Source organism: Apostichopus japonicus, chromosome 16 (assembly GCF_037975245.1).
Source record: "Apostichopus japonicus isolate 1M-3 chromosome 16, ASM3797524v1, whole genome shotgun sequence".
In the NCBI taxonomy this organism is placed as follows: domain Eukaryota; kingdom Metazoa; phylum Echinodermata; class Holothuroidea; order Aspidochirotida; family Stichopodidae; genus Apostichopus; species Apostichopus japonicus.
Genome location: NC_092576.1, coordinates 27470241 through 27486392, shown reverse-complemented (window position 1 = coordinate 27486392; position 16152 = coordinate 27470241). Strand labels below are relative to the sequence as shown.

Below are 16152 nucleotides of genomic sequence, written 5' to 3'. Positions count from 1 at the left end.
TGCAGCTATAGTTCTGTTTTGACCCTTGTGGATATATTGTTACAGAGTGAGCTGAGAAAACTTTGATTTCGCGGAAGAGAAGCAGTTGCCAGCTTAGTATTATAGAAAGACTACTGCACTTATGATGAATTATTAACTTATACCACAATCGTTTTGTAAAAAACACTTCCTCTCCTTGCTCGGTTTACCATTTTCAGTTTAACCACTGGTCGATTTTACCAAAATTTTAAAAACATGACCATTAACCTATGGTATATTAAAATGATATTGCTTGTATATGTCCAGAATCCCAATCTATGCGGGGACCCGAGTTTGGTGCATTGGCTTGCATGTAACGGTGAACCATCTGCGGTAAAATACCCCGAACGCAAACCAGAACTCGGAGCACTCATTGGAAAGGTGATATTTGAACAGGTGGGAAAGACTTTTACCTCTATATTGATTGCCCAAGTACCGACCAACTCTATATCATCGAGCGTGGCTTTCATTGGAACCAAGGAATGTCACTTGATAAAGGTTTGTCCTTCGTATTATCTCACAGATTATATCATTTACTAGTTAATAATAAATGAGTTACTGATTCACTTCCCTTTAACTTCTGTAAGACTACATTGGTTGGGAAATCATCTGCGTTAATGTCTTTATATTAAAACAGCACTAGTCTTACACAGTTTTTGGGTCAGCGATTTAAGCATTACACATTTGTAAGTGGTTACATGCAATTGATCATGGGGTGAAGAAGATATAAGGTCACCAGTTTTGTGTTGCTACTTTAAGACTGATGAGGGTTCGGCAACTGTTCACAATTTTGTCCGATTAGCCATTATTATGCTCTAGTTTTTCACACTTGTAGTTTCGATGAGTGTTATATCCAAGAGACTTGGTAACTATTGATAATACAAATACCTGCACTTGCCATTCAGTCGCGAATGAATTCATTTACAAAACAATCAAAGTACTTTAATCTAGATTACTGTTGATAGGTTTCACTTTTCATCAGCCTCGTTTATTGTAACCTCTCTGTACCATGCTAGACAATTTCATCCTAGAACATCTTGTCCTAGTTAATGATTATTTGTTAAGACAAAAAGCCAATGAACGCCGGAAAAACGTACATTCATAGTTATTTTTGTCAATATTAAGCTTACGAAAGATGATCAATGATATATCTACAGGTCAGAATGCACGCTAACTTCAGTGGGGTCCTGTACGAGGTAATACATATGCCATACCCGGTGTTAAGTGACACGTGGATTAGCAACGACAATAACACCATCATTGTCCTAACTGAAAAACAGGTATAGCCTGCCATATGCACTATTTGTTAAGTTCAGTAGTTCAAAAAATGTATGCAAGGGTGAAAAATCACTAATTATTGCAAGCCGACATCGCCATTACAGGAATTCCATCAGCAGATATTACACAAACACGTTCCTCCTGCAAGTCAACGGTTTTATATTACTGATATTGTTATTTCTTGCGTTGGAGTACTGTTTACTTGCATACTTGGCAAGTGTTGTTTAAGTCAGCTGTCATTGCAGCGTGATCTGCTAATAGTATATTTAAGGTGGACATAGAATAATGTTTTCAAGTGAAACTTTTTAAAAAACGTTCTTTGCATGATGCACTGCGTGCATTTATATTACTTGGAGTAATCATAACGATGCTTCCGTATACTTTCATTGTGTTGCCCCCTTTCAGCATAGAAAACATAATATTGTCATAATACCTTTTTTTCCTGTCGTCTTAGCTGATAAAACTCGCGGTGGCTAACTGTAGTAAATACTATACCTGCAACGACTGTCTTTATGAAGGACTTGGTGCAACTGACCCGTATTGCGGTTGGTGTACATTAGAAAACAGGTAGGTCAGACCTATATGTCAGATATGATCTAAATGCACTAAAACTAATCCGATAACCTATCGAGTCCCTTCTTCTGTTGACTCGAAATGTATGGTGTCCTTATCACGGACTTGAAACAGAGTCCAGATGAACCCACCCTTACAGTCTATCCGACATGAAGCAAACTTGTTTCAATAAAAATGAATGGCATTAATCGCCACCTGCCATAACTATAAGCCTGTGTAATTACATTGGGGGAGGGGGGTACCACACTCTTTGAGGGTTAGAAGCAAATCGGATCCCAAGGTTAGTCTCATAAAAGGATGAGTCAAAATCTCAATATGTCAGTTTTGGGAACAGGGAAAACTTTAGGTTTTTTATATTTGAGCATTTTGACAACAACACGAATAATTTTATAAGCAATAAATGTACTAAACCAGCCACGATGAATGCTCCGGATAACTTTGTGATCTGCAAAGCCAAATAACTATCACAATGTTTCAGTATAATAGTTTACTATTTTGATTTTCGATTATAACTTTATACGAAAGATATAATTTATGATGGACTTCCATAATAATGCTCGGTATATAATTTCAATTTTAACCATCTTTCCTATAAATATGAGCAATATTTCTATCGAAAAACTCACTTTCTGCTTTTGCAACGACTGTTTCATAATTTGAGTTTGTCTTTTGTGATTGAAACAGAACGTACTATTTGCAAAATCAGGTACATAGCCAACGTAAAAGACAATCTATGTGCTTTTTTTTTCTGGTTAACTGAAAACATCCGATAACACGTACATAGCCTGGCCACACAAACAGAAAGGAGGACGTCATACCAAAATTAAACCAGTTAAATGATACTTGTTTGAAACGACTACCACACCCACCTTTTTAAATGTCCTCCCTTGCTCCGTGTATGTGGCCGTTGAAATTGATTGAAAATGGTAAATTGTTTCAAACCATCTGTAACCACCTTTGCTTTTGTAAGCAACTACAAATACCCAAATTATCTTTGTTTTTTCTACCATATCAGATGTACAAGGTATATTGAGTGTCAGAACAGCCATACATTGCGCAGGTGGCTTCATACTTCAGATGATGTTTGTGTTGCGATTTCAGAGGTTCATCCAAAATTTCTACATTATAGCGCAAGCGACGAAAATGTAAGTAGATCTAGCTTGTTATAAAATACCTGAATATTCTGCCGTTCAATTTGTGGAGGAGATTTTTTTTATTCTTACTGTTCTTCTCTATCCTCAGGTCATTATGAGAGTTACTTCGCTGCCTCGTGCTATCGGATTCTCTTACACATGTCACTACGGTCACTTAGCTACATCTCTGGCGTTTACGATTGACGACAACAAGGTGTCATGTCGCAGTCCCGGTTTTAGAAACATTTCTATTCCACCACATGGTATGTTTGCAAACAGTAGTGTGTTTTGAAGTATCTTAAACCATATTTGGGTTAGTTTATCAATTGATACTTATCAGAAAGTTTAATAAGTAAAGTTCAATATATTGATAGTTTATCGTTTAAGTTATTTGTTACCCTTTCTAATACCAGATGATGCCGTAACGGTCGTGCTTTCACTCTCCACATCACATTTCGAAATTGAATTTGTTGGCACAACGTTTTCCATTGTTGATTGTAACGAAGTGATGGGGTGAGTATATAGCTACGACAGTCTTTTAAATATGCATCCCATGTAATTTTGGTGCACAATTTGCTTACAGAAATATAATTCTACGTAAAAATCTAACAAATTGTTAAATCAACTTCGGATCCTGACAGGGTAACTAAAATCACGCTTTTAAAACGGACGATTGTTTGGCTAGAAATACAAGATTCCGGCCAGAGACCTCAGAATTAAACATGGAAACAACTTCTGTGACGCACATCAGGAGACTGCTAATCAATACATACTAAGGAAAGCTATGATGGTTTAAAGAAGAACCTTACAAGATAAAAACAATTGCAGAGCACATATTGTATTGTACAAAGGGAATACCCACACGAAATTCCATTTTACACAAAATTAAAAGAGTGGCAATAAGCAATTCCAGAGGAACGTAAAGGAACTAACAAATAAGTGGTTATGGGGAAATCAGTCTTAGAATCGTTGTATAGCATTATGTATCAAACCAAAGATATTAACAGCGCCTTCATGTTTGACAATGCATGTAACGTGACTCGTAGGACAAAAAGCCCTGGTTTTCTAATGAATATCTACAGTTTTTCCTTCTCGACGATTGCAGGGTTGCAGATTGAAATATTCTAAGCATTCCTTTTCATCAAGAATGAAAATTTTAGACTGATGCGATACAGCTGATATTATATTTAAAAGTTTTCTTTCTGTTTTAATCGAAAAATGTTTATTGACAATGTCTTCCAAAATAAACTACAACTGTATTTGTTTTTCGTCAGATGTGTAGATTGCGTGACCAAATGGGAATGTGACTGGTGCATCAACAGCCTATCTTGTAAAGCGAGAGGTGAAACTAAAATATGCTTGAATGTTAGTGTAAGTATCATAATGGAAGGAATAGACGTAGATAGTCTCCATGTAAAGAAGACCAATCTTAAATCTTCACGATGTTCACACTAAAAAGAAACAATAATCTTAATGCAGGCAAGCTTGGTTTCCTATGGACTGCCTCATTAACATTATATTAATGTCTCAAACAAGGTTAGGCTAACTTTTACATATGTGAATTTAAAGCTTTAACCCCGGTATGTAATATTCTAAGCCTTACGCCTCTTCTCTTGCGTGTGTTGGAGAATGATTTAAACATGTCCATTATTAAATATAATAGCGTCGGTAGTTCCCCCAAACGCAAACTGTATAATGACCACCACAGTGTCACATTAAATTGAAACTAGCAGCACAGAGGTCATGTGATAATTGTTTCTTCACTGAACAAATCACGCCAACTTATTATGTTACAGTATCTTTTCCATTACCTGCTATCGCGGGCACCCTTGATCATGAAACAGATCAAATCTTCTAGAGCAATTAACATTTAGAGGTCGTGGATGCTGAGACGGGGAGAGGACTAGTCAAGTACCCCCAGAATTTTGACAAACCGCAAAATCATCCTTTATTATATATCAAAATTGCCCGTTTTGTAGTTAGTCAAAAGCCCCACTTCTCAACCGAAGCAATGAAAAGGGTTAAACAGGAATTTTTGTTGAGATTTTTTCCGTTGAAAAAGTAACCGAAAATAGTTTATAAAAAAAGTACCGTTTTCTTTGCAAATATTGATATAGTTAATTTGTGATACAGAATTCAAAGAGGATTCAGTTTTGGACCGTTTTAAAGTGATTGGGCGGTTTGCTCGCTCATATCAAATTCACATATGCTACTGTCCTTTGAATTTTTTGTCACGCTCCCCTGATTAAACCGGTTTCCGCCACCATTATCTGCGCTTGAACACCGACGAAATATGAAGCTGATACTGGATTAGTCTTGGTCATTTGTTAAAGATGGTCAAACGTACCAACAACGACATTTGATTATTTTTAGAGTTCGTTAGAGGAGGCTGGTAGATCGTGCCCAAGAGTCGTACCGGGAAGAATCTTTATCCCCGTTGATGTGGAGCGAAGGATTGAACTTAAAGCTGTTAATCTGAATATGACTCAAACCCTAATTGAAAGAGTAAGTTCAATTTGCTTGCAGGAAGAGTTTTGATATTGTTATTGATATCAATGTCATAATTTGAGTCCTGCCTCCATATATTCTATTGTCTCCATCAAACTATGTTAACTTCATTAAACACATTCTTGACACAAATTTAAACAACGAGACTATTCATATTGTACTAACATATAATTCTTCAATTTACGAATTTTGTGATCATGTGTGTGTCTCCGTACCCATTATAAACTTGCTACAAGTTACAAGACACATCGACGTGGGACGGAGAGACGCTAAAATTCCTTACTTTCTATGTAAATGAGAAAAGACAAATTCTAACGCGTCTTCCTCTGTTTTGTTTTATAGAAATATCAATGCATATTGAAAGCGAAAGGAGTGGGCATGTCTTTTATAAGCGAAGCAATCGTTAAACCTATGGGAACAGATACACAGTTTTCTGTTACTTGTAATTTTACAAAGGTGATGTTTCATATGACCATTTCTACGAACGCCTATTCCGTTTTTCTGTAAAAGTAAAATCATTCGGTTAATAACTGTTTTTGTACTTTAAACATTGACTTTGATTTAATCTTTTGTGTATTCTTTTTTAAACTATTTTAATATTTACATAGTTCTGAGTTGTTTTGGACTATATACGTTGATGTTTTTTTTTTTCATTTTTTAGTATATTTCTATTTATCGTTGAGTACGGGTGTTTTTATTTTTGTACTTATGGCTTTTACATTTATGACTTTTATGACTTTTTTACTTTTTATGACTTATTGGTTCTATATATTTAATATATAGGTTTTTGTTACTATTTGTTTTTATGTTTTACATTTGGAAAGCGCTTTGAGCAGCTTTGCTGATTAGGCGCTCTATAAATATTACTTATTATTATTATTATTATTACTTATTGTAAATTGTTCAAGCACGTTCGAACCCAAACGAAGTTGGGACCTTTCGTTTTAAACATTTATCTGAGAGAAGATAATTAGTTATTGTACAGTGTACTTGTCACATACAAAAGTGTATAATTCCTCAAAGGAGTGACAACGTTCATCCAAGCGTTTTGTATAAGACCGTGGTAGTATCTGTTATCTTCTGATACACAATACATAGACGATAACCAAGACTTTGTGTAATATATATTTCCTTTTGAAGGAACCCGTCATACATTATTTGACAACGCAACGCATAATCCCATAGTTAAAGTCCCGACGTAAGGGTTTGAGAGTCGAAACATGTTGTTTCGTCTTCGTGTCCCGGATCTTTTTGTGGTGCCTTTTATCTACAGTATGGTATTTTTTCCTTATATGGTGTACGTTCGTATTCATTCTCTTGTTCCAGAATCCATTGGCTCGGTACCATAGAAATGCATCTCTGAGCCTACAATGGTCCAAAGAAAATAAAACATTAGATGGAAGCTACAAAGGTAAGTTTTGGGTGAAATACATCGTGTGAAAGCACATTTCAGCGATTAGTGTGTGCAAACCACAGATAGTAGGTAACGTGTTCATATTCCAACACGAGCTGGATTATATTAACGTATTAAAAATTGCTGCTTTTCAGGATTGTTGAGCGGTGTCTAGGATTGTGTGTTTAGTACTTTCTGTTTCTAAGTCCTCAGTAGCAACAACAAGTAGCAACACATTTTAACTGAATAACGTGTACTTCTCACCTTTACCAGTTTAAAAGCAACGAGCAACGAGAATCGGTAAAGTCTCAGCTGAATATCTTTGTTTTTTGTTTATAATTATTTGAAGGCACCTCTTACCAAGAATACTCTTCGTCGACTTATTAGAAAGGGATCTAAACTAGTGTCTCACGATGTAGCAAAACCTCAGTTACCGTCGGAAGAAGATGTGTATGAAAACGAGAAAGTCTAACTGGACATGTTTCAGGAATAGTTAGCTTGTAACTAGTTTTCGAAAACGTGGTCAGGAGTATGTCTTCGTTACATTTTGATAAACAATTGTGTGATTCATAATTCTATAGAATATCTTTTTGTAATGACAATTGGCATATTTTTCTTTCTTGTTACATGTAATTCCTTTGACTGTAATTATCTTCAGTGTTCTTGGTCAAACTTGCAATGTACAGGGCTTGGATCGAGGATTTCAAAACGGAAGTTGCGATCATCTTTGTATCGTTGAAACCGACACAAATACAGGGAGTGTTGAGGTCTCCAAAGAAAAACATCATACTTGAACTGTTGCATTCTCATTTTGAACTGTTGCATTCTCATTCTCATTTTGTTGTTGTATCTACGCCGGAGGTTGTGATCATGACGTCTTTAAATCTGTTGGCAGCCTAGAGCTGCGGCTGATATAAATCATTTAATATTCGTGTCATTATTTGTGTCCTCTTTATTAGTTATTCTTTACGACTGTCATGAAGGAAGATCGGACTGCAGCCGATGCTTATCAAATATAACAACGCATCCAGAGTTTCAGTGTGGTTGGTGTCCAAAACAGTCGTCTTGCACTGTTAGAGAAAAGTGTACCGGTACTCTACAACGGAAGTGCTCAGACCTTCCAAGGATCAAATCGGTATTTCTTTTACATCGATGATGCCATTGGTTCCATATTCGTACTGTTGTCACATGATGATTTCCTGATGAATTGAGACATTTAAAAGTATTCGGCTTAGAACCAACCTTGGTTCAGTTAGTTTAACAGTGTGGTCATTAAAACTCATTAGTATCGCTGGATTCATATTTTGAAATACAACAGAAATAAGTTACTACTTCATGAAATATTGAATTCGACGATAGTGGACTACAAGTTCTTCTTGGACAATTTGCACACGGGTACCGTGTGCTTCTGGTTCCGAAGGGTGTATAACGTATTATGTACTTGTATAGCTGCCTTTCATGGGTGAGGGCAGAAAGGGTTTTTTTTTTGCTTTCTAAGTGCCGTTAGGTCGTTAAGTTTGTGTTTCCGTGTAGGACGGGTTACGTAAAAAGCACCTCTTGTAACATATTTTACTTTCCTTTCGTAGCCACTCAGGTAACATAAGTGGTATCGATCGAATAGACGGGTTCCCAGGTAACGAAGCATGAAGAAATGAATAATTTGTACCGCATCATTATCGCTTTGGTGAATTGAACATAATTTTCACATTTGAGGCTATCAAAGTTCAAGCACAGAGAAAGGTTTTTTCTCTCGGCAAGTTTTAATCGGTATTTCAGTGTTCAAAATTGTATGGGGAATTTAAAGTGTGACAAAATATCGTAGATCTCGCTGTTCTGTTGTTACTTCCTCGACAGTTATTTTCACTAGATTTGCCCTGTGTTACTTCTGATGCTTTGTGGTGTAACGTAAATTGTTTTCAAATTTAATTACAAATTCACAAAAGTCAAATTTGGTAAAGCTTGGGTTGATTGTTGTGGAAAAGGTTTGTTAATAACTTATTTATTGTCACAAATTTGAAATGAAGCTAAGTAAGAATGTCCTTCAATATGGAAAACATTTTTTTTGCCGTTCGATAAAACTACAGGTATCACCTTCAAGTAGTGCCATCGAAGGAGGAACGATTGTTTCAATAACTGGGAGTGACTTTGGCCAAAGTTTTGAAGAGCTCCAAATAGTGATAGTTGCCGGTGTGGTGTGTGAACATCAAGAATTCAGAAGCGAATATGAGGTGGGATCCAGGTAGGGAGAACATTACAACTTCAACATAATTAATCTGATTTCCCCACACCAAACTTTACTGGTTACCTTCGTAACTTTATATTTGGAATTCCTATCAGAAGGTAACGACGTGAACGATTAAAACAAAATCCAGATCGCGAAATAGCAACTGTCTTAAACATGTCCTCGTGGTGCAACAGCGCTTGTGATCCAATATGTGTAGTGTGTTTTGGTGGCATTGGTTGTAACACAGTTGTGTAATGCATTCAGTTTTCCATAATTCCTTTTATCACGATATTGCTCTTCTGCGTGTTGTCACCCTTTTAAGTTCATTTTTGGAGGGGTGAAAATCTCAAGTTGTTCATCAGATTAAAAACAGTGTAATAGGCATCGATTTTTTTTAAATTGTTATATCGCTGTTTACAAAGGGTTTTACAATTACAAGATGAGTTTCCAACACACTAGTCACGTGGACTAATAATTATTAATCAAGACCAAAAGTAAGAAAACACGGCTATCTACCGGAATTCTTTCTGTCTAGACTATCGTTCCTCATGCACCAAAATGGAACTACTTCCTATCAAGACGTTTGAAATCATCTCAGGGGGATTATTATGGCGCCACAACGTGTCGTAAGCAGTAAATTTGAATTGAATTTAATTAACGTCTACTGACACTACCATTGCAAGAAGTTAGTCGACAATAAAAACGGTTTTGATTCTCGGTGACAACCTTGCTTCATGAGGAATCCCCTTCGTAAGGTATCCTTCTCACTATCACTTCCCCGATACGACATTGTGTATTGTATTACAATACAGGAAAGCTCTTCGACATGGTATAGCGTAAGTTTTCAATGACGTTTTGTGAAGAAAGTACAACATAATTTTGGAGGATTTCAGATAAATAAAATATTAAAATACTTTTCATATGTTTTCCTATTGCAGCGTGACTTGCAAAACCAAACCATCAAATGTTATTAGCGGCCCAGTGTCCTTAACGATTAAAACATTGACCAGTACAGGAGAATTGTTCTCTTATAATGTAAGTAAAGCATATGGATGACGGAAGTATCCACCTTTCAAATGTTAAGTAGGGTGGAAGCAGGCCTTCTGCTCTACTTCTGCCTACTGTGTCACATTATCATGAGCTGGATCCTTTGAATTAGCAAAACAAGTCTCAAGCAATAAATGATTAATGTTTACCTACATAAATCTTGAAAAATATAGAAACCGCTGGCTAATACAAATGATAACGTCATAGCATATGACTGCGTGACATGTTCAGCACGCCCTCTCACCACTGGTAATGGTATTTTTACGTTGTCACCCGTCTTATCAACAGTTCTTGATTTGCTATGGTTGGTGCTTCAGCCCACAGTATTAAGAAATTTATATCATCTTTAGTGATTACTTCTGTATAATTCTCGATTTTATCGAAAACCTACTGAATATCCTACATCTCTCACTTTTGCTCTGCTATGTCATGAGTAAATGAAATACAAAATCATGGTGAATTTTAATTTTTCTGGAATTTGTATCGGTATGGAAGACCAAAATAATACCTATGATATGTTAATACTGTCTGATAGTTATCGTTTGACTTAGTAAGATACGCCAATTTGATCATATCGTTGGAATGCCCAATGTTAGTTAAAATAGGAGAAAAAACCACAACGTAGTCTCTATGTTGTCAGAGTCTCCACTATATACTGTGCAGTTAAGACTTTTTTAAGCATAGTTCAAGGAAAATTGACCCCTATGTAAAGAACTTCCCAAACCTCATGACCATTTGTAACAGTTATAGCAGAATTGTTAATAGAGGTGTTTTGTAACGGAAAACATATACATTTGCTGTATATTATTGTAATAATTGAACAGGATCCGAAGATTACATCTTTCACACCTATTGAAGGACCAGCATCTGGCGGTACTTTAATCAACATAAGAGGTTCCGATTTGCAAACTGGCCGTTACATAGACGTGATTCTCGGAAGCAAACCGTGTCATATCACACAGTAAGTTCATACCAATACAAGGTCACGGCAGAGAGATTAAAGTAAGGTAGCTAGAAAATGAAGTCTCTATCAATGTTTATTTTGCCAATGCGTCAGGTTAAGTCCCACCAGATTGAATTGCACAACATATGGGCAATGTTCTATTATTTCAATGGAGAAAAAAAAACGAAGAGCATTTCCTCGGATTGAGTTAAGACTGATATCAGACGTGTGTTATCTGTTGGATGTTCCACTTTCCATAGTCTCTCACGTTAGCTCCATGCAATTCTTTCAAGTAAGTCTGCAAAAAATAAATTGAATCTTAACCGATAGTTTATGAATGTAGATACTGTACCGGTATTTATCCTGCCCACTGTTTGTTTATCACCACAAAGTATAGCTTATTTCAGAAAGCCACGGTTACCACAAAGTGCGGCTTCTTTCGGAAAGCCCCTGTCATCAACAACGAGTAGCTTCTTTATTGAAAGCCTCTGGCAAAAAATGATCTTGATATATTGTTATCTGTTTGCTTCCTTTACAGTATGACGTCAGAAATGATAGAATGCAAAAACGTTGCAAATACCATCAATAGTGGTCATATCTTGAAAATATTGTTTGACGGTCATCCAAGATATGCTCATCAGAAGTTTACTTATAGACATAACCCACGTGTCTTCAGTGTGTATCCGAACATGGCTATTGTGTCGTAAGTTTCATTCTGCAAACATCTTTCTATCCCTATTACCTTATTAATTGGCTAATCACCTTCCCCTTACGTGACCTTCAAAAGGTTGTGCCATTGGATAATTTTTTGCATACATTATCGGGAGAAGACCGACAACAATCACCGGACTTTTAACGGCATTTTTCTTCTCTTCTTTGTGTGTGTGTGGGGGGGGGGTACTGCTCTCACTGAAAGTTACACTTACCATTCCTATCTAATTTCTCAATAAGTGAAATCACTGAACTTGACATAGATTTCTCATTTTCTAATTAATTGTTTTCATTTGGTTACACAAAATTATACCATTATGAAATACAAATATTAAGTTTTATTTTCTCTAAACATCAAATGAAAACAATGAAATAAATAATAAAGTTATACTTATCTGCTATGTAGGGCGTTGGAAGAGAAGTCATGGGGGCGCTGAGGAGCGCTTGGGCATGTGAGTTTGATTTAAGGGAAGACTGCAAAGTTACCACAAAAAATTCCGCCAAAATGGATACTTTGGGCTTTCCGTGGCCACACACTTCCGTATTTGACAACATATTTAACAAGAGATCACCTGTAAATGATTTTTTCTTAGTTTTTCAACTACAGGGCACATGTTAATAACAAGTTCACCATTATTTGGTTTCTTGATAATGGCAGTACTCAATACCAAAGGGACACTAATAACTGAAAAATGAAGAGGGTACTTTGTCATGAAAAGGGCACTTCGTATTTACGAAAGTGAATCTTTTTTTGTTGCTTTAGCAAATATGAAGGAGGGACACGTGCCCCTGTGATCGCTGACTTAGCCGCCCCTGTTGTTATGAACATTATGAACATAATCTCGAGAGCAATCAAATTGCTCTACGGTATATCGCAACGATGAAGTAATGTACGAAATCCGTTTAATCAATTCTAACAAGACTATTTAAAATATTGACAAAAATCTAATTATGCAACGTGCATCAGCTTGGTGAACCGTAGTCAATTGAAGTTCGTGCAAGGTATGATAATATTTTGTATTGTAACTTTTGTGCAGAGGGGGTAACTGGATCACAGTTATGGGAGAAAACCTGCACATCATCCAGCGACCAAATATGATCACCTACCTGGACAGTCAAAACAGAAGTCAGGTGAGCGAATAATGTATTAAAAATAGGTTGGGATGAATTATATATATCTTTCGAAAATATATCATTCGAAACTAATTCAGCGAAACGATCTATACTTTGGCTAGAAGCGATTGACACAAATTGAGTAACACCAACATAATATATGTACATTAATTTTTACACCACCCGAAATTGCAATTATTATAAGAAAATAAAGCATTCTTTGATACAGCTTGGAAACTAAATTTAAACAAAAAGATAATTTGTCTTTATCCGAAGCCATGTAGAAATGCTACTTTCGATCGCATGGTCTGTCGTGCTCCAAGTGCACAGTTTTGTAGAGAAGTAGAAGCTTCATGCAATGATGAGGTTGTGCAAGATGTTTACATTGGATTTTTAATGGATGGAGTCAAGGAACTCCGGCAATGGTCAGACAAAGCTGAGAATACGTTTAAGTATGTCAGAGATCCAGAGTACAGCAAGTTTAAAGATGGTGTTGCCGATTACAACGGTGAAGCAACGCTACAACTATCGGTAAGAATTTTTTCTTTAATCGTTGATGCGTAGACGTTAAGAGAGAAAACGGGGTTGTCAGTATTTTGTTTAAATGAAAATTACTCATTGCAAGATAGAGCCTGGACACCAAGAACTAACAAATTGATCTACTCTTAATTCTGGTCTATTAAAAATTGAAACTATAACCGTATAACAAAGAAGACGTTGTCACATCAAGTGACGTATTATCAGCACCTCCCTTCAAATCATATCAAGCTGTTGTTTAAGTTTCCTGTTCAAAGACGCCATTTACGACGCATTGTTGAAATATCCGATTATTTTGTTTAGTACCTTTTGCGTATACAAAAACGTAGAAGACCTTAAATAACATTAAAACAGGTCATCTTTGGAGATGACTCTTTATCATCGAGAATGAATAAATTACTTGTAGTACTTTCTAACTTTAAATTAAATTGGTAAAGATGATTTGGCATTCTTTAACAAAAAAAGTGTTATAATTATCGGCGAATGGGTTTCAAATGTAATATTGAGATTATACTGAGGTTAATATTGTTAACATTGTTTCCCTACCAGGGTAAATACCTGGCACTTGGAAGTCAAGCTGGGGATATTACGGTATACATAGGAGCAGAATTGTGCGCAAATGTTACTCTTTTGTCGAGTCACATTATTTGCAAGCCTCCGGCAAGATCACCCGCAGCCGGAGATTTCCTTGGGAATAATAAACACAAAGGCTTACCTTATGTCATTGTAAGTAATTCAATTTGAATTAAATTTGAAGTTAATGATAACCGTTACCACCACTCTCTTTATCATTACGATTACGATATCAGCACCTGCATATCAATCACCTTACTCAATTTAAGTTGATTTTCTATGTAGCGATAAATAGATATATCCGAGTTTTATATATATCTACTCAGTAATGGCACAATTGTCTTCAGCAAATTCTTTAAGATTTAGGATCATATCATAACACGTTTTATATCAATATTCTAAAGAATTACTGTTAAATATACATATTTTTACAATGCTCATCATCACGAGAAAAGGAAATGAATCAAGAATTTTCCCTTTTTTTTTTCGAATTAACTTTAAGTGCAAATTTCCTTCATGTTATGATTGACCTATCCATATGTACTTCATGTATCAAAATACATTTATCAATATTACTCCGCAGGTTCTTCATGCCAACTTGGAAATACATATTGGATATTTGCGTTATCGCAACCATGTAGCTGTCCTTGTCGGTGCATGCATTGCTTTGTCACTGCTTTTTAGCATCGTAGCAGTTATTTCAACGAGATATTTCATGAAACTGAAACGTCGGGACGATGCGATAGTAACACAACTTGAGACACGGATCCTTCAAACAAAAACCAAGTACCAGACGGAAATGAAAACAAGTAAGGTTTTTTTTCTTGGTATTCGTAGTATGTCAATTATGATTTTCTTATAATCTCTATTCTGTCTGGCTGCAGCACTTGACCGCAAGTGTCACACTTTGGCTACTCAATCTCATAGATGCTGCAGTGACAGAGGCATGAGGAACTGGGAAAAGTGGAATTGACAACCATACAGGCAAAGACAATTGATCATATTAAAAAGAATAATATTTGTAAAAACAAAAGTAAAGATAAATTCTCATAAATATTCTGTGGGTTTTTACGTGCCAATAAAGGTTAAAGTTGATATATAATATTCAATGGTTACCATTTTTGCTTTTTTGTGGTTATATTTCACTATTTCATGTGTATAGTTGAGTGAACCTTTAAGTAGCAATGGTACTTTTTACGAAAGGTCTCGCAAGACTAGAAATCGGGCTCGAACGCCTAACAACTTAATCCACTCTCAACCACGGTCCCCTATCTTGGATACTGCAACCATATGATGATTACGATATTACGTCAAGTGAGTATTGCGCTTCCTTGGAAATGGAAGAGATACTACACATAGACAGGATAAGGGATGATGAGTGATCGTTACTGTGTACTGGTAATCTGAAAAGAACAAACTACTACGTATCTTTTTAGCTGAAACTTGGAAGTTAACGTTTGAGTTTCAGAAACAATATTAAGAACAGAATGACTCGTTTGCTACTTATCTACAAAGTCAGTAATACCCTCCATAGCACCCTCGACATTCGTTATTTCCTCAAAATATGGCAAAGATCTTCAAAAGGCAAAACGTTAAATGTTCATTGTTTTTCTCTTATAAAAAGCAAACGTATTGGCATTCTTTAATTAGCATTTAAATAATGTCGTAATCAATCTTCTATTGATAATGCAACTCCATCTAAAAAGAACATAAAATATACTTTAATTGATGAGTTGGTTAGAATTGAACGATCGACTTTATTTGGTTAGCTTTCGATGTTTTTTCTTTCTTATCCATGCAGTGTTCTCAAATCTCCGAACAGCGACAAAGAATATAGAAGGTATTTTAGCATCACTGCCCAGTACTACTCTCCGTGCGCCTCTTGAATATTTACAGGTACTGCGTTTTAGTGATCCACAATGCCGGACGTCTACGATCGATGTTCAGGTAGAGCTGTTTTATCTATCACCATAATGTAGTTGACTTCTTACTTCGACTTTGCTTACTGCATCTTTCTTTCCGAAAATCTCTGAATCTGAATAAATTGAAAGAGAAATCGTTGAGTGCACGCAGGGAGAATTAGTTAATAGCACCCAGATTC

The 16152-nt window shown here is 36.0% G+C and overlaps 1 protein-coding gene across 4 annotated transcripts in view; it reads left to right on the top strand.

Moving 5' to 3' along the window:
* Nucleotides 1–16152, top strand: part of LOC139983752 (plexin-A4-like) — a 32973-nt gene that overhangs the window by 4675 nt on the left and 12146 nt on the right. For 2 of the 4 annotated variants that reach the window (XM_071997501.1, XM_071997499.1), the window contains exons 3-22: nucleotides 286–516; nucleotides 1176–1298; nucleotides 1751–1863; nucleotides 2885–3014; nucleotides 3112–3265; nucleotides 3416–3515; nucleotides 4277–4373; nucleotides 5376–5507; nucleotides 5853–5966; nucleotides 6837–6921; nucleotides 7863–8038; nucleotides 8988–9142; nucleotides 10066–10162; nucleotides 10999–11135; nucleotides 11656–11820; nucleotides 12866–12959; nucleotides 13218–13472; nucleotides 14028–14204; nucleotides 14635–14860; nucleotides 15853–15998. In XM_071997501.1, the coding sequence (XP_071853602.1) occupies nucleotides 286–516; nucleotides 1176–1298; nucleotides 1751–1863; nucleotides 2885–3014; nucleotides 3112–3265; nucleotides 3416–3515; nucleotides 4277–4373; nucleotides 5376–5507; nucleotides 5853–5966; nucleotides 6837–6921; nucleotides 7863–8038; nucleotides 8988–9142; nucleotides 10066–10162; nucleotides 10999–11135; nucleotides 11656–11820; nucleotides 12866–12959; nucleotides 13218–13472; nucleotides 14028–14204; nucleotides 14635–14860; nucleotides 15853–15998 (2907 nt within the window). The remainder of the gene's footprint in view (nucleotides 1–285; nucleotides 517–1175; nucleotides 1299–1750; nucleotides 1864–2884; nucleotides 3015–3111; nucleotides 3266–3415; nucleotides 3516–4276; nucleotides 4374–5375; nucleotides 5508–5852; nucleotides 5967–6836; nucleotides 6922–7862; nucleotides 8039–8987; nucleotides 9143–10065; nucleotides 10163–10998; nucleotides 11136–11655; nucleotides 11821–12865; nucleotides 12960–13217; nucleotides 13473–14027; nucleotides 14205–14634; nucleotides 14861–15852; nucleotides 15999–16152) is intronic. The other 2 variants (XM_071997500.1, XM_071997503.1) reach the window with 2 other exon arrangements.